Genomic DNA, 21,026 nt, shown 5'->3' with positions numbered 1-21,026 from the left:
AACCTTACCTACCTTGCACATCTCAACAAGGCTGCAATCTCATTTTCTGAGCCTTCTGAGGCTCATTGGCTTGTTGCATTTCAAAGCAACACAACACGCAAGCGTGCCACCTTGATCCAGTTTGGGTGTCTGGAAAAAGATATCAGATTCCAATGAAAATGTGTTATTCGAAGAGATAAAATGTCTTATTTTGAACAACTGGCTGACATTCACAAGTTTCCCACTTAACGCCCCATTGTGATTGACAGAGGTATTCACTACTCTCCTGCGGTGCAAGAGAAAACATACTTGAGTTGCAAAATACAATAGTCAACAAAAAAAGAAGTCAAATTTACGAGTGCAAGCGTACTTTATTTTGCTATCACTTCACAAGTATTACAAGTAAAAGTGGATGTCACTGAAGTTACGAAAAAAATAATCATCAGGCGGAAAAGAAATAAAAGCAGTGACAATAAAAAAACAGTGACGGTGGTGTGGCGTTCTGCGATGACATCATTCTGCGGGAGGAGCCTCCTGAGGATCTCGCATCACTGAGACAAAACAGAACCACAGTTGGACTCTGCATGTTCACACAACCTTTTTGAGCGATGCACTGTTGGGAAAACCCCGTTGTAATGATTCAGGAGGATTCGACTGCGCTCCAAATCGGGCTCATTGCCGACACCTGAATCACTACAAAAGGATTTTTGGAACTAATGGACGTGCAGTGTGCGTTTGTCCGCGCGTGCGTACCTTCCTCGCGTGCCTTCATGCGTGCTACAAAATTGAAGCTCTTGTTTCTGCGATAGTTCTCGTAGGGGTCGTCCAGGGAGACGCCGACGCCCTTGTACTGGTCCCACTTGTCGCGAATGTCTCCTCCTTTGATAGGGTCCTGGATGCCCTGCTCCTTGGCGCCCAGACCACCGGAGCCGCTCCAGCCTGAGCCCACGCACACAAACACGCCGGTGTGAAGGGGAGGCTACGCACGGCTGCGGGCACACACACGCGTGGATGATGCATTTGCATCATACCCATCTTCATGAGGAGCTGATGTCCTTTGTTCTCTTCACCCAGGCGAGAGTCCAATGGACCTTTGGAGGGGGCGCCGCTGCCGGATGACGTGGAGCTGCCGCAAATTGTTGTTCAAACGAGTTCATTGTGCAGGTTTTTTTACAAGCTCTTTTTGTGTTACTAAGTTGGCATGGGATAAAGTTTGTGTGCAATGTAAACAAGTTAACTTTCTCATCTCTCGCCAATGACTAGCAAGATGACATAGTAACACATAATGTTACCAAACACGACTATGCGACTACGAAAAGTTAGTGCCGAATGTTAGTCTCAGTTAGAAAGTGACCCAACTATTGGTTAGGATCAACCAATTGACTTTATTGCCCAATCACTTCACTGGTTCTTTTATCTCCAAAAAAATATTGTAGGTTGCATTGCCCGACATGTTTCGGCTTGTACTTCCGCCTTCATCAGAGTGTCACTGGTGTGGTTGTGACGCGTCTTTATCATCTGATGGATGAAGGCGTGGCTCACCTGTCAGATTTGACAGGTGAGTCATGCCCTCTGCTGTCCGTTCACCTCTCCAGAATGCTGTTCTAGGTGGTAGAGAGCATGTCGGCTCCCTCGTCCCCTGTTGATGGTCCTCGAGCCCCGCTTGCGGATCTCAATGGCCTCCCTGATCCAACGCTGATGTTTGTTTTCTTTAGTGCGGATGACTCTGGCCTTTTCCCAGTCCATGATGTGATTTTCTCTTTTGCAGTGGTTGGTAATGGCTGACTTGTAGTGTTCCTGTTCTGCTTGTTGTTTTATTGCTCTTGTTTGTCTTGTTGTCTCCTTCTCACACTCCTTCTTGTGTTCTGTTTTTCTTGTGATGAAGTTCCTCCCTGTCTCCCCGATGTATGATTTATTACATGATTTGCATGGGATCTCGTATATAGAGCTGCATTTATTTTCCGAGTTGACTCTGTCTTTTGGGTGAACCAGTATCTGACGGAGTGTTGTGTGCGGTTTGGTAGGTGTGTTTATGTTGTATTTTTTCATGGCTCTTTTGATGCGTTCCGTAATTCCTCTAACATACGGCAACGTCACCATTCCGCTGGGTTCTTGTTTCCGTGTTTGTTATTTTCTTTCCCCCTGTGTTTTGTATTTTTTGGTTTTTACCTGTTCTGCACCTTTGGTTAATGCCCATTGTGGATACTGACATTTTTTGAGTGCGTGTTGTATGTGGTTTTCTTCCTGTGTTATGTCCCCCGGGTCCGTGATTATTGTTGTGCGTTCGTATAGTGTTCTGACTACTGACAGTTTATGTATAGTGGGATGTTCTGATGTCCAGAGGAGGTATTGGTTGGTGTGTGTGGGTTTTCTGTGTACTTTTATTTTTATGTCTCTGTGTGGTGTATGTTGATGTCTAGAAAGGCTATGGATCGATCTGTTTCTTCTTCATGAGTGAATTTGACGTTACCGGTGGTATCTATTGAGGTGGTCTGTGAGGTGTTGTGTATGTCCTGTTTTTGTTTTTTTCGAGAATGTCATCTACGTAGCGTCTCCATAGCGTGGGTTTGTATGTGTCCGGGGCTGTTAAGCGTGCCTTTTGTTCCAAACCCTCCATAAAGACGTTACACGTGATGGCAGAAAGAGGGTCTCCCATGGGGAATCCCTCTTTTTGCCTAAAATATTTTGTTTGAGATAAAAGAACCAGTGAAGTGATTAACAAGTAAAAAGAAAATGAACTTAGTACAACTTTTACTGCCCAATGTTTTGCTATTCAATGTCTTGAACTTTCCCGATGACTACTGTGCAACCAATGGAACTTTACTGCCCAATGTTTTGCCATTCGGTGTCTTGAACTTTCCCGATGACTATGTTAGCATTTCGATTCACTACAATGTAATTATTAGAAAGCGACTGCAAAATGTATGATGACTCAAGTTACGTTATTATTGTTAAAGTTACTACAGTGTGTTACAAATCAAGTGAGCGATTTCAGTTTGGTCCTTCAAAAGTTTGTGACTGAGAGTTGCTCATGAATTGCCTGATCAATGTGTTGGAAACAGCTACAACTACACGTGCTACTTTCAAAGATACATTACAGTTTTATTCTTGTAAAAGTCACCCTCAAATGTGTGATGCTCTTAGAAATAAAGTTAGCAGACAGTGCGTTACAAAATTACTAAGAGTTACTGTGCAATGAGTTAATAAAAATGATGCTCTAATGTGGTAGAAATCAACTTAGTAGGGGTGTAACGATACATCGATACACATTGATTAATCGATATAATGCTCTACGATTTATTGGCATCGATGCTAAACGTAAACATCGATTTATATCGCCGTGTTTGACCTCGGACATTAGACGCGACTTTATTTTGAAATCCACTTCATTGTTGCTTGCTTCCTCTTTCCGGGAGCAGTGCGCAGCGAGTTGTGAGCAGAGCAGGCAAGTGAAAGGGGAGCCGACAACTACGCAGCTCCTGGGCTGGTGCTATGGCTAGTGTCTAAAAAGACGAGGAAATTTGCTCCCCTTTAGGCTTCAAGTCATTCCTTTGGAAGCACTTTGGATTCCAAAGAAAAGATGGCTCAACCGACAAGACACGTGCAGTTTGTAAATCCTGCCATGCGGTGAGCAAATATTCAGGGAGCACAAATCTCGCCGCACATTTAAAGAAAAAACACGACATCAAAGTTCAGTGTTAAAATAAGCACTTTGTATACTGCAATACTCTTGCAATTTCCTAAATAAAGAGTTTGCAGTACCTTGTTGATTTTGCGTATGAATTGTTATAAATCAGGATATTGTTCTATATTTTTTATTAAAAAAAAACAAAAAACGATCGTAGAGCACTATATCGCGATATATCGTGAATGAATCGCAGCAGGCTTTAAGATATCGGCAAATATCGTATCGTAGTTCTTTGTATCGATATTATATCGTATCGTGACAAAACCCGCGATTTACACCCCTACAACTTAGTATTAGCCAATGTGCTAATCAAGTGATGAGTCGGAGTGTACTCACGGTGGTGAGGCGCTGCGTGATTTATGTCGTCTGCGTCTCCTGGTGGGCGAGCGCGAACGCGACCTAGAGTGAGAGCGACTCCGAGATGACCCGGATCCGCTTCTGGACCTGCGGGCCCCCAACACAGACAGTTGACTCTTAGTAACAAGGACGTAGGGGCGGGGCAGAGCGGGCACTCAAACCTGGAGCGCGAGTAGGATCGCGAGCGGCTTCGGGATCGAGAGGAGCGAGACCTGGACCTGGATCTGGACCTAGATCTGGACTTGGACCTCGACTTGGAGGAGCGAGAACTGGACCGTGAGGAAGATCTGCCCTGGCTGCCCGAGCGACTTCTGGAACGACTGCTCATACGAACGCTGAGCATAGACCACAAAACATCAAGTAAATTGTACCTCTTTTCTTTTCTTTTCTTGAGGGGGTAGGGGCAAACTAGACAGCAGCAGTGTTTTTGCATTTTTTTTAAATATTGCCTGTTGCTGTCTTGACGTTTGGTCTTTTCATAACAGTAGCAGAATTAATTGCGAGACACGAGCTTTACGTAGCCACAGCACGCACCTGTTGCGCTTCTCTTGACCTTTTTTCCTGCGCGCTCTCATCTTGGCGCGGAAGAACTCGTAGAGGCCGTTCTGTTCCCATCCCTCACTGGTGGAGTGCATAGAACACACCTTTCACTTTGGGTCCAGAACCTTGCGAAGAAGTCGCCTTAGCACGACACGGAGCGTACCTGTTGCGGGGCCGGTCGTGGGAGGGGGGGCTATAGAAGGCTTCTACGGCGGCCAGCAACCGATCGCTGGGGGGCATGGGTGGCGGCAGGCGGATGTCTTTTGGGTCGAGAGCTTTATAGTCACAGTCCTCCAGCTGAGAGGAGAACCAAGTCAGTACAATTTCCCATGGAAATCAAACAGACTTGAACATCAATAGACAAAAACAAGCGGATTTCAGAGTATGCTGGCATGTTCTGGCATAACAACCCTCCATTCCCACTTTATTTTCATGGGAAAATTCCCTATGCGGGTGCGTGAGTTTCTTCTTGACTCACTTTGACTAGCGGCGCCATGAGTCCGGCGGGAAGGTCGAAGTAGGGGACGTTGGGCACCAAGCTGGGGTCATCCTGGACGGGAACCGGGGGCTGCCGGTGTCGCACGTGCGGTGAGTGCCCGTTGAAGCCGTGGGGGGGGGGAGGCGGCCCGTAGTCCGGGTGCTGGGCCCCCCCCCACGGAGGATGGTCACCCCCCATGCCGGAGGGAGGGAGTCTCTGGTTGGAATGGTGGGGAGGGGGCGGCGGTCCTGGCATGTCTGGTGGCGCATCAAAGAGACAAATAGGCTCCACATCCAATTGTTTTGTGTGCGTCTTTTCGCTGTCAAATATGGGCGTTGGTGTTTATAGTACAATGCTCAATTCTTCATTGTTTGATGTGTCGAGGGTGGAAATGACAAATTGCTTAAAATTCTTATTGCGAGATACCAAGCTGAATGAGAATGAGAATTGCGAGATACCAAGACGGAAGTTGAAATGTGTTTCAAGTGTGCGGGCATGCCCACTCACCCCTGGGGAAGTCCCCCTGGGAGTAGTCGAAACGGTGGGGCGTGTAGGGCGAGCGCTCGTAGTGGTGTCGCGGCGGGAAGTCGTCTGGCATGAAGCGCGAGGGGAAGCGCCCGAAAGAGTGCGGCGGCGGGGGGGGCTGGTTGAAGGGCGGTGGCTGCTGGTGGGGGGGGAAGGGGCCTCTGAAGTGGGGCGGCCTCTGTCCAGAAACAAAAACCACAAGATGAAGGTCTGTTGTCAATCAAACTTGCAGACGAAAATAGGAAACAAAAAGAGCGTGCCTGCATGCGGGGCGGAAAGGGCGGCTCCCTCTGGCCCCAGGGCAGCTGCTCGGGCTGGTTCCCCCATGGAGGCTGCTGGTCGTACGAATTCCAAGAAGGGGGACCCGTATCGGGGCCGCTCCAGGGTGCCCCTTCCCTGGGCGGAGCCCCGCTCCAATTGGCCGTCTCCCTCTGCTCGTTCCATATCCCCTCGTGGCTGTTCCAGGGCGGACACGGAGGTGGCGGCTGGTTCGGGTCGAAAGGAGGCTGAAGGGGGGACAAATGCAGTGACGGTGGGGGGTTGCTGGAACAACCACACCCGGTCGATCAGTCCTGGCGTCAGACCTCTTACCGGTTGGTTGGGGTTCCACGGGCCCATGTGCTGGGAGTCGTACCAGGCAGGTTTTGGGGGAAGGTCTGAGGATGCAGCGGGATTGCTGGTGTCCTGGGGTCTCGCCGGAGCTTCCTCAAAGTCCCCTGGCGGAGGACCCGCCATGGGGGGCTTCACCTCGGCTGCAAAAAACACCATCGTGCCATGGTCACATGGTAGTCAAACGTGTCATGACGTCACCTTTGAAATAACGCCACCACATCATGGCAGCTGTACAACATGTCAAAGAATGGTGTTGCAACACCACAGGTGTCCAGTCTCCCCAGTCCTCGGGGGCTGCATTCCTACATGTTTTCCAAGTTTCCCTCATCAAACACACCTGGTTCAATTATCAGGCTCCTGCAGAACGTGAGGAGGATCTGATCATTTGAATCAGGTGTGTTTAACGAGGGAAACTTGGAAAACATGTAGGAATGCGGCCCCAAGGACTGGAGTTCGACACCCCTGATCTAGGAGGTTGTAATCTGCAATGTTGACATGACAAATTTTAAAAGTGACACCACATATACATGATACCACACACAACACGTCAACGCGTAGCCTGACATCACTTGATGATCGTATTGTACACAATGTCACACTCACTCAAGGAGAAATCCAACAATGGATCAAGGGTTAAGTCCCTCGTCTGCTTGAGAAGCAATGTGACCGCCGAGCGCGATAAGCCAACTATGCCGTGCCGTCATCATCATCATACGTGCCACAGCAACCACGCAGCACATAAGCGGCAAATGGCTCACCTGCGGGCGCGGTGGCGGGCTTGTCCGTGTCGGTGGCCGGCGGTTGCTTGAGGCTAGCCACAAACTCTTCGTGCTGGTTCTTGAGAACTTGGACCTGCTGCTGGAAGGCTAACTGGATGGGTTGCACCACGCCGGCGTACTCGGTGATCAGCGAGGCCTGCGGGCGGGACACGCGAGTGGGTTTACGCTCCAGACAAAATCCGTTGCATAGTTGTTTTTTTTTAGTTACCTTCATTTACAAGCATTATGCACACACTATATGTCAGCAACAACCACTACATGCACATGAGGGCCATGTATTGTCACCACCCAAGTAATTGGTAGTACAAAATGAAAAAGGTGAATCCCAGAAGGGGGTAAAAAAAAAAAAAATTCTGAGTAAAGACATCAGAGGTTTCATGGTTCAAGTTTTGCAGTTTTCACCTGGTACTGGCCGAGACCGAGAGCAGGATTCTGCAGTTGCTGAATGGTGTCCTCATCAAAATAGCTGTTTTTCTCCCAAAGCTGCAACAACTGAGGAGGTGTGGAGGACCAGGACGAATACTGAGTCAAAGCGGATCACTTTGACAGCGAGTCCAAAAGAGAACAAGGGCCTTTACCCGTGTGATCTTCTGCTGCTTCTCCTCTTCCACAGCCAAGAAACTGGTGCAGTAGATTGGAACCACAACCTTCTGCAGAGCTGCCAACAAATCCTTCTGCTGCTTGCGCTGACTGCAAAGACAAGGCGCAAGACCGCCGTACATCACAATACGCCATTTGTGCACCGTCGATGACTTTCTGTGCCAGCGTGTCACGTCGTGTGCGGCTTGAGTTGTAGCGCAACACGGCATTTTGAGACGGCAACTTTGTTGAGTGTGGCTTCAGCACGTTGCTTACCAGTGATGCAGCACGTCATTGGTCAGGTAGATGAGGTGTAGGCGGAGCTCAAAATGCGCTCCCTCGGCGGTGATGCGGTTGCGAAGGTGCGACGTCATCAGCTCGCAGTGCTGCGGCGTCTTGGCGTTGTTGAACATCCAGTTCTTCCCCGCCTGGCACACAACGACATTCAGCAAGCAGCCCGGTCAGCACGGCCACGTCGCGCGGAGCTCGCGGCCACTTACTGAAATGGCGTCTTTGGTGCACGTGTCAATGATGGGCTGCAGCAGGCTGTCCATCTCGGCCACGTCCAGCTGAGTTTCCGCCATCAACTTCTGGATCTGCTGCTCAGCTGCAGTCGTGATGGCCGCGCTCATTTGTTCCTATGTGCACACATTTGTGATATGTGTGTGTACATCAGGGGTGTCCAAACGTTTTGCAAAGAGGGCCAGATTTGGTCAGATGAAAATTTACGGGGGCCGACCATTCGCGCCGACATTCCTCGAACCATTACCATTGTAAATGAACTTGTAAGCATGTAACTACATCCTTTCCTGTCTGCAGATAGGTTGATATTGCAAATGAGAATCTCTTGTCAATTGCACTACCAGAAAAGCTAAAGATTAAAATAATAATAAATTAAATACAAATTAATAATTTTATGAACGTTGAATGCATTTTTCATTAGATGTATCAAGTTTATTTTATTATTGTTGTATTAATAAGAAGGGTGATATTGGTGTTTGTGACTGCAGTAAACAGTAGGGGTGTAAATCGCGGGTTTTGTCACGATACGATATCATATCGATACAAAGAACTACGATACTTGCCGATATCGTAAAGCCTGCTGCGATTCATTCACGATATATCACGATATAGTGCTCTACGATCGATTATTTTTTTTTTTTTTAAATAAAAAATATAGAACAATATCCTGATTTGTAACAATTCATACGCAAAATCAACAAGGTACTGCAAACTCTTTATTTAGGAAATTACAAGAGTATTGCAGTATACAAAGTGCTTATTTTAACACTGAACTTTGATGTCGTGTTTTTTTCTTCAAATGTGCGGCGAGATTTGTGCTCCCTGAATATTTGATTACCGCATGGCAGGATTTACAAACTGCACGTGTCTTGTCCGTTGAGCCATCTTTTCTTTGGAATCCAAAGTGCTTCCCAACGAATGACTTGAAGCCTAAAGGAGAGCAAATTTCCTCGGCTTTTCGGACACTAGCCATAGCACCAGCCCAGGAGCCGCGTACTAGTTGTCGACTCCCCTTTCACGTGCCTGCTCTGCTCACAACACAATGCCGCGCACTGCTCCCTGCTCCCGGAAAGAGGAAGCAAGCAACAATGAACTGGATTTCAAAATAAAGTCGCGTCTAATGTCCAAGGTCAAACATGGCGATATAAATCGATGTTTACGTTTAGCATCGATGCCAATAAATCGTAGAGCATTATATCGATTAATCGATGTGTATCGATGAATCGTTACACCCCTAGTAAACAGGCTAGGTTGCATCATGTCAGATTTTTTATCCAAATTAAATAATTCTCCATTTTGTGTTTTTTATTTCAACTTCTTACGCAACAAATTACTTCATAATCACAAAAAAATAATCCAGTCTTTCTTTGCGACCACTGTGAGTGGATGGCGCGGACGCGTAGTAGTGTGTAGAGTTAGTGTGAAGTAGACAGCTCTCACCAGTAGTCGGCGTTTTTTTTTTTGCCTGTGCCCGTCTCTGATTTTAGCGTCGCTTTAGTCCTTGGTGTGTGGACATTTGAATGAGGTAGTGTCTGTGTCAGTGATTATCTTGCAAACGGACACTTGCAAAATGACCCCAAAAAAAGTTTAATAATACAATTTGTTCAGGGTTGGCAGGCCGGATTAAACGGTCCCGCGGGCCGTAGTTTGGTGACCACTGGTTTAATGTCTCAGGAACAACAGGATGCTACATCTTTTGATGGAAATAAAAGTTTTCAGCCTACAGAGGGCACAGTGTACAAAGTGAAAAAATGATATGGCAGGCTCGTCGTTTTTGCCTAAATTCAATTTCTGCAACTCAAAATTCATAGCAATATATTGTGTGGCCCCCACGAGCCTGTATGCATTTTGACAACGTCGCGGCATGCTCCTAATGAGACGACGGATGGTGTCTTGTGAGATGTCCAGGCGCCGCTGGGTTCTCGATATGGCTTTCTTCCACAGGGAACGGTCCATGGCCATCTCGTGGTTGATGCCGACTGTCTTCATGTCGGCTGCCACGGTCGTCCGCCAGGTCTTATTAGGTCGGCCACTGGGTCTTGTTCCCTCTACGTTATGCGACAGAACTTTCTTCTCCCAGTCGTTCTCGTCCTTCCTCACTACATGTCCGTACCATCGCAGTCTGCCTCTCCTCACCACATCCAATATGGCTTCCACTCCCATCTTCTTTCTCAGCTCTGCACTGGTCTTTTCCTCCCTTGACATACCACACATCCATCTGATCATCCTCATTTCTGCTGTTTAGTTTGTGTTCTGTTTTCAGGGCCCATGCCTCACTTCCGTACGTCATACTACTTCTGACGCAGGCTGAGTACACTTGGCCTCTCATCTTCAGGGATGGGGGAGATGTTAAGTAGGGCATGAGTTCCCTGAATTTCTTCCACCCGCTTCTCACCCTTGTGGTCACTGCTAGGTCCACCCCCTCATCAGCGTTAAGCATGTATCCAAGGTAGCAGAAGCTGTCCACCACCTCGTACATCTCCCAATCTACCGCGAGCCCCTCTTGCTCAGCTGGGTCTGCTTGGGCGACTTCTCCCCTGCACCGCTTGCATTGGAAGATCTCACTTGCAGCTCGTAGGCTGCCTTTTACTCCGCTGCATCTTCGGTGTACCCATCTCTGACAACCCTTGCATAGAGTTAGCTTGCACTCCCTTCCCGCAAACTCCACATGGCCATGCTCCTGACTGCGATATCACTCCCAGGCCAGCACCACCGACCATGATCTTTGATTTTGCCGCATTCACCTTCATTCCTTTCACTTCCAGGCATGTCTTCCAGGCCGCTAGCTTCCTAGCTATTCAATTGTGTCAATTCCTTCATCCTCCAGATACTGTCTGCAATCTCTTGCCACAACAGGCCAGGCATTGTTGTGGATCAGGAGGAACCCAGGCCCTACTGCACCAGCGTAGGGTCTGACCATGGGTGCAAGCATTTCATCCCAATACCTAATGGCAGTCAGATTGCCGTTCTCTAGCCTGTAGTAGAGGTCTGTTCGTCCCTCGATGGAAATGCCTCCCCAGACCATCACTGACCCACCACCAAACCGGTCATGCTGAATGACAGCATAGGCAGCATAGTGCTCTCCTTGGCTTCTCCAGACCCTTTCGTGTCCATCACAGGTGCTCAGGGTAAACCTGCTCTCATCTGTGAAAAGCACAAGGCGCCAGTGGCAGACTTGCCAATTCTGGTGTTCCATGGCAAATGCCAATCGAGCTCCAAGGTGCTGAGCAATGAGCACAGGAGACACTACAGGACGTCGTGCCCTGAGGCCACCCTCGTGAAGTCTGTTTCTGACTGTTTGGGCAGAGACATTCACACCAGTAGCCTGCTGGAGGTCATTCTGTAGGGCTCGGGCAGTGCTCAACCTGTTCCTCCTAGCACAAAGCAGCAGATATCGGTCCTGCTGATGGAATGAGGACCGTCTACGGCCCTGTCCAGCTCTCCTAGAGTAACTGCCTGTCTCCTGGAATCTCCTCCATGCTCTGGAGATTGTACTGGGAGAGACATCAAGTCTTCTTGCAACAGCACGCATGGATGTGCCATCCTGGAGGAGTTGGACAATCTGCGCAACTTCAGGAGGGTTAAGAAATCGCCTCATGCTCCCAGTTGTGATAATGACTCTAGCTAAAGCCAACACTTGTGGAAAACCAGTTAAAAAGATCAAGAGGGAGGGACTTGAAATGGCCTTCACCTCCAAAATCAGTCCTGTTTTGGGGACCATCTTGTTGTTGCGCCTCTAGTGCACCTGTTGTTAATTCCATCAACACCAATGCAGCTGAAACTGATTAACAACACCCTCTGCCACGTACCTGACCAAACCTTATCAGAAAAGTCTAATTGAATTCATGCCATACCCTGATAAAAAACTGTTCCTTTAATTTTTTTGAGCAGTGTAAGTATGGCACCATAGACCTGGAGAGCAATAAATGGGGTCTTTGCAAGGTGCAAACCTGTCTGAGCGTGTGCAGGTGTTGCTCCTGATGCTGCAGGTTCCACAAACTCTGCTGGATGAGGTCATCCATGGCAGGCGTGGCGGCGGGGGTGGAAGAGGAGGTGGAGGACGGCGGCGGCGCCATCATAGCCACTGGCGGCGGCGGCGGGATGTCCAGCACGTCCAAGGCGCCCGGGTTGTAGAGCTCTGCACAGACAGGAGGGACAAGCAAGTTGAGCACGTGCGTTCACTCAAAATGGTGGCTTGGAGACGACCGCATGCATCCAACGCCTGCGCTCAACAAATCAGAACATCTTAACTCCGCCTTCATCAAATTCAACACGGAATCACTTTCAAAGAATATTTCTGGTATCCCATGATATGCCGGGGGCCATAAATGAGTCTTTTTGACTTTTTAAAGCCCAGAACACCAGGGGGTGGGTCGGTCAAATCCAAAAGTAAACATACAAGCCCTCATCCTGCTGATTTTGTTGTTGATTTACAATCAACTTCAACTGGGACTGACAAGCAACTTGAAGCAAGCACACTTTGGCCTTTTAGAGACGTCTGCAAACAGGCGCAAAGGAAGAACACCTTGAAACTTATGGCAACATTTTCAAAAGCATGTGGGAGGGGGAATCGGCCTATTTCATTTATGTTTATCTCTGATGTACCCAAATCGTACTTGTACCAACAAAGTTCACTTATGATGTCCCCTTTGCAACAGACAGGACAGGAAAAATACATAAGTAAAAATCATGCCATGAGGACAAAAGAAGCAACTGAAAACAAACCAAAGAGGTGCCAAGCACATGTAAAAAGCTGAAACTCCGAATGGATCTGGCAAGCTTTGCCTCCAAATAAATACCTTCAGATTTATATTCCTCCCCATCGCGGGTAGAAGGATCTAAGTGGAGAAGAAGCACATTTTAATGCAAACCCGCACGCCAACAAACATGGACACTAGGGGTGTAAATCGCGGGTTTTGTCACGATACGATATCATATCGATACAAAGAAACACGATACGATATTTGCCGATATCTTAAAGCCTGCTGTGATTCATTCACAATACATCACGATATAGTACTCCACGATCGATATTTTTATTTTTTTTTAAATAAAAAATATAGAACAATATCCTGATTTATAACAATTCATACGCAAAATCAACAAGGTACTGCAAACTCTTTATTAAGGAAATTACAAGAGTATTGTAGTATACAAAGTGCTTATTTTAACACTGAACTTTATCAAATTCCTATATTTTTTCTCATATAAGTAAAGAAAAATGAATATTCTTTCTTTTTTTTGTAATACCATTAACTTTAAAGTGCATTACTGAACTATTTATTTACAATAATTTTAATTGTCCGTTGAGCCATCTTTTCTTTGGAATCCAAAGTTCTTCCAAACGAATGACTTGAAGCCCAAAGGGGAGCAAATTTCCTCGTCTTCTTGGACACTAGCCATAGCACCAGCCCAGAAGCCGCGTAGTTGTCGGCTCCCCTTTCACGTGCCTGCTCTGCTCACAACACAACAACGCCGCGCACTGCTCCCGGAAAGAGGAAGCAAGCAACAATGAACTGGATTTCAAAATAAAGTCGCGTCTAATGTCCGAAGTCAAACACGGCGATATAAATCGATGTTTACGTTTAGCATCGATGCCAATAAATCGTAAGGCATTATATCGATTAATCGATGTGTATCGATGAATCGTTACACCCCTAATGGACACACAAGTGAGCGAAGGTGGCCGACGTCTCCGGGCAGGCGTCCTACGTGAGCAAAATGTGCGTTCGGGACTGACGACGAGCGTGGCGGAGGTACGTACGCTGTTGCTGCGCCAGAGACAGCTTGCACTTGTAGTAGCTAAAGTAGTCGCCGCCAAACAGGAAGGAGAACTTGGGGTTGTCCTTCTGCTTGTCCATAGTCATCTTCTCAAACTCAGGACCATTCCGGGCTACAAACTGGGCCAGCTTGTCGATCACGTTGCGTAGCTCTTGATCTGCAACAAAACAAACATATTGATATTTTTGAAAACTTTGAAAATAGCACAGATACTCTAAGAATTGCATGTGAACGGAGGATGAAGAGTTTGAAGGATTTAAGGATTTGGAGTGACAGAAGGATTGAAAGACTATTATGGCTTTTATGCACGCCCAGTCCTACTCTACGGAGCTCTCTTTCACCTCCGAGGATGGAAGTCGGGGGCCGGTGCTCGGCCGGGTGGCTGTCTGGGGACGGTGGATGGGGCTCGGTCATGGCTTTTACGCACGCCCGGTCCTACTCTACGGAGCTCTCTTTCACCTCCGTGGATGGAAGTCGGGGGCCGGCGCTTGGCCCGGTGGCTGTCAGGGGACGGTGGATGGGGCTCGGACATGGCTTTTACGCACGCCCCGTCCTATTCTATGGAGCTCTCTTCCACCTCCGTGACTGGAAGTCCATCCCGCCACACGCCTGGAAGTTTGTTTTGTTAAATAAAGAGCCGTTTACCAAACCCACGTTTTTCCTTGTACTTTGTTAACGTTACAATATAGTTATATACTAGATCTGTGGAATAACGACGAGGCTGACGTCAGGGCGCACGCGCGGCGTTATTGACAAAGGACCAGGAATTTGATCGATGGATATAATAGTTTAGAGTGACAGTTGGTTAGATAATATTATTGCTTATATACTGTTTTTTCCATGTATAATGCGCCCCCATGTATAATACGCACCCTAAAAATGGCATGTCGATGCTGGAAAAAAGCCTGTACCCATGTATAATACGCACCTAAATTTTGACTCCTACTTAAGTCGATAAACATAAAATTATTTCAGAAAAAAGATCATCTTTGGGAACAACCGGATGTTATTCTGCCGGTCAGTATCACTGCGCATGCGCTAGCAAACTCGATAGCGGAGAAATGTTTCGGATTTGTGTAGGGTACATTGTGAAAGCAAACGAGCAGGTGATCGAGCAAGCGTCTGAAGTAGAGATGCACCGATGACTTTGCGTATCGGTCGATACCCGATACCGATCCGATATTATGGTTGACTTAACAAGCTACATAACTCTACATGTGGAACAGAAAAGACCAAAGGCAATGGCATCAGGCAGACTACACAGTTCTTTGCTCTAAATTAGGGGTGTCCAAACTAACGGTCCAGTTTTTATTGGCCCGCAGCAAATTCTGAAAACATAATTGAATATGGCCCGCACAAGAAGCTTGAGCTCAGCTTCTCAGTTTCCACACTAGATGGAGCCCGCCACACAAAGCGTTTAACGTCCCATTAACACCCCCCATTCGGGAGAGAAGCGAACGCGCAGCCTTTGACGTCCCATTAGCAACCCGAAGAGAAGCGAACGCGCAGAGTTTGACGTCCGCTTAGCAACCCGGGGAAGAGAAGCGAACGTTCGCTCCATGTTTGCGTTTGTTTAGAAAACTCTCGTGGCATGCGGCACACGTGCTGCTGACGTATGACGTAGCCCGCGTCCTAATAGATTAAGGAAAGTATCGGCTCACAGATCGGCTGCATTTTCCGATACCCGATCCATCTATTTTGTTGATATCGGGGCCGATATCCGATCCAGATATCGGATCGGTGCATCTCTAGTTTGAAGTGAAGAGCAGAGAAGACAGGAACAAGGCAAAGTGTTTTGCGAAATAAAATATTACCTGTAATAGGCATTTAGGTTTAGAACTGAACTCTCGCTCTTTAGTATATAGCTGACGTGTCTTACGCATCCGTTCTGCGCATCTGTAATGGCGGCCTCCGTATGATATTCGGTTTGCGATGGAGATTAAAAAACAAACAATATTTGACAATAACACACCATCAAGGATAGCACCATCGCATCAAACGATGTGTCGTCAATTATGAATTTTACTGAGTAAGTGTGTTGGGCAGGATGGCTGAACGCTATGCGCGATTGACAACAAACAAGAAGAAAGGTGATTTCAAGTTTTATTTCCAGGGAGATTTTCTTAAAAAAAATTAAATAAAAAATTGCGCACCACAGATTTTAGGACAATAAATTCGTTAAATTTTGCGCATTATACAAAACGGTTATAGTTATTCGATATCTAATTTCTATAGCGTTATATGGGCCTGTGGAATATCTTGAAGTGCAAGCGCCGTCAGCGGCGCGCACCCATTGTTGACAAAGGACGATCGATGGATTTAATGAATTGGAGTGACACAGATAGTTTTAAAAACGTGTTATTTATGTAATAGTTTTTTTAATAACTCTGAATTTTACGTCAGGCCCGTTCTCAGCTTTTAGTTTGTGTTTATGTCACGTTAGCATACCTATCGTTTAGCCTGTTGTTGCTCGTTCATGTCTGTTCTTGGTGTTGGATTTTGTCGAATAAATTGCCCCCAAAATGCGACTTATACTCCGGAGCGACTTATATATGTTTTTTTTTCACGTTATTGTGCATTTTATGGCTAATGCAACCTATGTTCCGGAGCGACTTTTAGTCCGAAAAATACGGTAATCCCTCGTTCATCGCGGATAATTGGTTCCAAGACCACCTGCAATATGTGAAAATCCGCAAAGTGGTGTTACTTTTTTTTTAACATACATACATTGTTTGTGTATCAATAAGTGTATGTTGAACCATATAAGTGCATATGTTATCATTACAACATTAAATAATAGTTTCAAACATGTAAATACTATATTAATACATACTATAAATCACGTACAGAAAACAATGAATAAATAATATAAATATGATACATGTGTGTGTAACATATGTATATGTAGCTAATGTATACATACTGTAAATGTGTTTTTAGAACTCTTATTATTATAACAACTTTTTATAACAAGGTACAAATGTTATACTGTAAATATGTTTTTAGAACTAATTTATTATTCTTTTTTATAACAAGGTACAATACTGTAAATATGTTTTAGAACTCATTATAACAACTTATTTTATGAAAAGGTACAAGTGTACGTACTGCAATTGTGTGCCTTCTGCTGGCGTGTGGTCAACTTTCTGGTTGTTAGTAGGATTATATGCACATTTACAAACTCTCATTCTGAAAGTTTATGGTCATACTAGTTTGTAAAGTGTCAGATGAGGTCGTCAATATTAACAGATGGATTAAGTAATCTGCTCACTGGTTTTCAAACGAGTTCTAAATCTTAAGCAGTTTCATAAACAGTACGTGCAGCATGAGTAAATGACAACACCGATTCCAATTCAAAATTGCAATCGTACTGGTGAAGACCTTCCACACTGCTTGTATGATTTGTAACAAAATAATGAATGCAAATAATTTCCGAAAGTACTCCAAGTATATGCACACATCGAATATTAAACTCTTTATTCGAATGTACAACTGCAGCCCACTTGAGATCAAATTGTGATGAGTGGGGCAAACCTGAAAACCACGTTAGCTGAAAAGCTAAACAGAGCGTCCCGGGAAGCTAGCGCAGATAGCTACCAGCTAGCCAACAACTCAATCGCGCACGCTAAAGACAACCGCAGCGCAGTTCCTCACCTTCGGGGGGGGTGGGGGTCTCCATGATAACGCTCGCTTATCAGATTTTTTTAATGCAATTGCGGAATATAGCCCAAAATGTCGGCGAGATAGCCCTGCTAACTCATTTAGTGCTGAGAACGTTTGACAAAAACAGCCGCATTTTTGCTCACAGGCGTGCGACGGAAGTGAAAAACAGAAGGGTCGAATATTGCTACAGCGCCACCTGGGCATGGTGGTGTTTTATTGGGGGGCGTGGCAGAGGGAGATACGGAATCTAGTTTTACGTGCTTTCACGTTTATTGGCTATGCAATAGTTTAGTTTGTTTTCAAAAATACAAAACGAAGTTTCTGATTCGTGTGACATGGCATTTAGACAATAGCATTGCAACTTAATATAATCTACTTTATGTTCAGTATTAAATAGTGCTGCAGGCAGATGCATAGCTGTTTTCTAATCTTTTAAAATTTGAAGTCATTCACAATGGGCAGTGTCTTCACATGGACAAATAAAATCATTAACATTTAATCAAAGTCATTCGTGAAAATTTGTCTTCAGAAATGTATCAATCCAAATTATTGCACTTGGCATTGATCAGCACCTCAAAAGTGGCGGTCACATCTACAAATGTTTATGACCCCTGAAATACACAATGTGGAAAAATGGACCCCAGTGATCAAGAACAAGATGCAATGGATGATGTCAAACATTTATTTCAAGACAAATTAGTCCTTCTTGGCGGCGGCCTTCCTCATGGCGGCCAGCACGTTGCTCAGCTCCTCACGCTTTCTCTTGGCGCGGATGTGGGTGCCAATCTGCACAAAAGTTGGACAGCAAGAAAACTAAAATCAATTGGTAGCTTTGAGAAGAAGCAATCTGGTCTTGGAGGCAATCACAGACCCATGTTTTGGAAAACAGTTCAGGAAAAAATACGAAATTAATGGTATGTATGATTAAATGTGAGCTCAGCTGAGACTTCAAGACATTTTCAAGATGGAGTCTCGAGCAGCTGATGTTGTCAAGACAACGACGATTGTGTGCCACAATGGCAGCTTCGCCGTGGCTTTTCTTGTAAACAAAGAGAGTGGGAGGTGGAGGTCACCCTTTTCTTGATGAACTTGAGCGCCCGCTTGTCCTTGGACACTTTAAGCAGCTCCATGGCTCGCCTCTCGTAGGGAGCAAAGCCACACACCTCACGGATCATGTCCCGCACAAACTTGCTGTGCTTGGTCAGACGCTGGACAAATTCAAAAGAGGTCGTTGTTCAAAAACAGCAACACAACACTTGTACTGGAATCTGGTCACAGCAGGAGAAACTTACCCCGCGTCGGCGGCTGTGTTTGGGCGCGGTAACGTTTTTGGTGACTTTGTGGCCTTTGTTGAGGCCAACGGCCATCGGGTAGCGAATAGCCATGTCTGCAAAGCACAAACGCACATCAGCTGACGTTGTCGACCTGATGGAGATCACCTGGGGAATGTCCATTCATCCATTTTCTGAACCGCTTAGTCCCCACGGGGGTCACGGGTGTGCTGGAGCCTATCCCAGCCGCCATCGGGCAGTAGGCGGGGGACACCCTGAATTGGTTGCCAGTCAATCGCAGGGCACACAGAGACAAACAACCATTTGCATTCGCACCTAGGGACAATTTGGAGTGCTCAATCATGTTTTTGGGATGTGGGAGGAAACCGGAGTGCCTGGAGAAAACCCACGCGGGCCCGGGGAGAACATGCAATCTCCACACAGGGAGGGCCGCAGGTGGAATCGAACCCGCACCCTTCTAACTGTGAGGCGGACGTGCTACCCAGTGCTGCACCGAGCCGCCACCTGGGGAATGTTTCAAACGAAAACTATTTTTCATTCGAATTAATCTATTAACCTGAATTTGTGCAAATTTAGGTTACGCAACTCTAGCAGGAGTAAAATATTTTGTGCATCCTTGATCAAACCTGAAAATAAAACTTCACAACACCGGGATAAACCCAGTCAATTATGATATATTTTCCGACCACAGGGATGAGAAAGGTAAATGCGAAAAAAGAACAAAAAAAAACACACTGAAAAATCTGCCACCGAATTTCGTCCTACATCCGAAGCAAAAAACTCGAATTTTTTGTTTGAATACCGATTTGTTCGAGAACCGGGACGTTCGAAAACCGAGGCTCTACTGTATATCTATCACTAGATCTATCTATTTAAATAAGTCTTCTACAAGTGATGAAAACCCAATCGCAAATTGACATCGTGGCGATGTAAAAACAGTTCTCCGCGTAAATTAAGTTAACAAGTGGAAATGATGTGACGAAAGTAGCGCCAAAATAACGTTGCCGGCCGCTTCCCTACACCCCTCCCATCATATATAAACAACATTTTCTCAACGGATTTTCACGATTCACGAAAATAATACTTTCGAAAGAAAAATACACGGAAATCCGCGGAAAATTATCATCCCTGCAACCAAGGGCGACAGTTTCAGATTTGTACGAGCCGACCACATGACGCTTGCGACAGTAATGCCACAGGCAAATATTTAGGCATGGTTAAGCGAGCACTGGCCCACGCTTGCCGACACAACCGGAGCCTCGCTTGACCGCAAACGTGCTCGTTGAACAGTACGAGACTCCACCTCGATCGAGGAAAACACACCAGGTTAATCTGGAAACATTTTATATCGTATCGTGTAGTGTGCGTGTGTTGTGGATGCTAAACCATTCCAGTAGCCTTTACAGGCATCTGTGTACACTCTCTACTTGAAATTGGATTGCGCAAAGTGTGCAACACAAGGACGAAGCGACGCCAGAAGAGCGTTTTAAATTTAATGTATCGAGGATAAACCGACGGATGGCTGAGATTTTAACGGGTTTTGTCGGACTTAATTTCCAGCAAATTCATACCTGGTTTCTGTAATGGCGGCGAAGCCGGAAGGGCTGTAGATCGCTCCAAGCGGCCAATTGAAGGACTTCCCTAGGAGAGATGTTGGCATGTCCTCGGACAGCGCCCTCGTCTGACTGGAAGATGAAAAGTCTTTCAATGATTTTTACTACACAACCAACTGAAGTCACGATTAAGTTGAGCTATGAGTATCATGTGAAATCCAATTACAGGTATAAAAATTACAAATATACTTGAAAGGCACAAAACATTGAATATATTGTTATTTGTACTTACCTGTAAAGGTTAAAGTCCCAATGATCCCCACACACACATCTGGGTGTGGTGAAATTTGTCCTCTGCATTTAACCCATCCAGCTGTAATTTTGATCCATCCCCTGGGAGAGAGGGGAGCAGTGGCGGGGCCAGGCTTGGGAATCATTTGGTGATCTAACCCCCCAAATGTAACCCTTAATGCTGAGTGCCAAGGAGGGAGGTAATAGGTCCCATTTTTATAGTCTTTGGTATGACCCGGCCAGGGTTTGAACCCACAACCTTCCAGTCTCAGGGAAGACACTCCACCACTCGCCCACTGAGCTGGTATGTACTCAAATGTACAATAATACTGTATGTAGGTTAATACTTTATTTAAAAAGTGCTAAATGTTATGTCTAATAGTAATA

General features: G+C 46.1%; 2 protein-coding genes across 5 annotated transcripts; both read right to left on the bottom strand.

Moving 5' to 3' along the window:
• Window positions 1-19: 19 nt before the first annotated feature.
• On the bottom strand, window positions 20-18,032 carry cherp (calcium homeostasis endoplasmic reticulum protein). Of its 4 annotated transcripts, none has more exons than XM_061298005.1 (20): window positions 17,495-18,032; window positions 13,824-13,997; window positions 12,859-12,897; window positions 12,010-12,197; window positions 8,038-8,175; window positions 7,814-7,965; window positions 7,537-7,648; window positions 7,361-7,450; window positions 6,938-7,094; window positions 6,202-6,319; window positions 5,828-6,110; window positions 5,550-5,745; window positions 5,043-5,299; window positions 4,728-4,861; window positions 4,559-4,645; window positions 4,186-4,359; window positions 4,004-4,111; window positions 1,011-1,105; window positions 733-918; window positions 331-530 (listed from the first exon to the last, which is right to left on the bottom strand). In XM_061298005.1, the coding sequence occupies exons 1-20, from the start codon at window positions 17,517-17,519 to the stop codon at window positions 493-495; spliced, it is 2,751 nt and encodes a 916-aa protein (XP_061153989.1). In that variant the 5' UTR covers window positions 17,520-18,032; the 3' UTR covers window positions 331-492. The 4 variants fall into 4 exon arrangements, with proteins under 4 accessions (XP_061153991.1, XP_061153989.1, XP_061153988.1 ...); XM_061298004.1 differs by having other exon boundaries at window positions 5,828-6,073; window positions 6,159-6,319; window positions 17,495-17,673; XM_061298006.1 differs by lacking the exon at window positions 12,859-12,897 and having other exon boundaries at window positions 5,828-6,073; window positions 6,159-6,319; window positions 17,495-17,672.
• A 139-nt stretch (window positions 18,033-18,171) lies between these two features.
• rpl36 (ribosomal protein L36) lies at window positions 18,172-20,475 on the bottom strand. The gene is made up of 4 exons (XM_061298018.1): window positions 20,367-20,475; window positions 18,796-18,890; window positions 18,577-18,711; window positions 18,172-18,289 (listed from the first exon to the last, which is right to left on the bottom strand). Exons 2-4 carry the CDS (start codon window positions 18,886-18,888, stop codon window positions 18,200-18,202), a joined length of 318 nt encoding a protein of 105 aa, XP_061154002.1. The 5' UTR covers window positions 18,889-18,890; window positions 20,367-20,475; the 3' UTR covers window positions 18,172-18,199.
• Between the last annotated feature and the right edge of the window lie 551 nt (window positions 20,476-21,026).

This window comes from Syngnathus typhle, linkage group LG14, assembly GCF_033458585.1.
Source record: "Syngnathus typhle isolate RoL2023-S1 ecotype Sweden linkage group LG14, RoL_Styp_1.0, whole genome shotgun sequence".
NCBI classification, from domain to species: domain Eukaryota; kingdom Metazoa; phylum Chordata; class Actinopteri; order Syngnathiformes; family Syngnathidae; genus Syngnathus; species Syngnathus typhle.
The sequence above is the reverse complement of the archived record's forward strand: the minus strand, read 5'-3'. Positions and strand labels throughout refer to the sequence as shown.

Coding starts and splice junctions, on each gene's coding strand:
- cherp (XM_061298004.1), bottom strand. CDS start 17,519: ATGGAGACCCCCACCCCCCCCGAAG. Junction 4,862..5,042: donor TCATGGCGCCGCTAGTCAAA/GTGAGTCAAGAA, acceptor TTCTCCTCTCAG/CTGGAGGACTGTGACTATAA. Junction 1,106..4,003: donor TCACGCAGCGCCTCACCACC/GTGAGTACACTC, acceptor AATTTGCGGCAG/CTCCACGTCATCCGGCAGCG.
- rpl36 (XM_061298018.1), bottom strand. CDS start 18,888: ATGGCTATTCGCTACCCGATGGCCGTTGGCCTCAACAAAGGCCACAAA. Junction 18,712..18,795: donor AACACAGCCGCCGACGCGGG/GTAAGTTTCTCC, acceptor GAATTTGTCCAG/CGTCTGACCAAGCACAGCAA. Junction 18,290..18,576: donor TCAAGTTCATCAAGAAAAGG/GTGACCTCCACC, acceptor ACTTTTGTGCAG/ATTGGCACCCACATCCGCGC.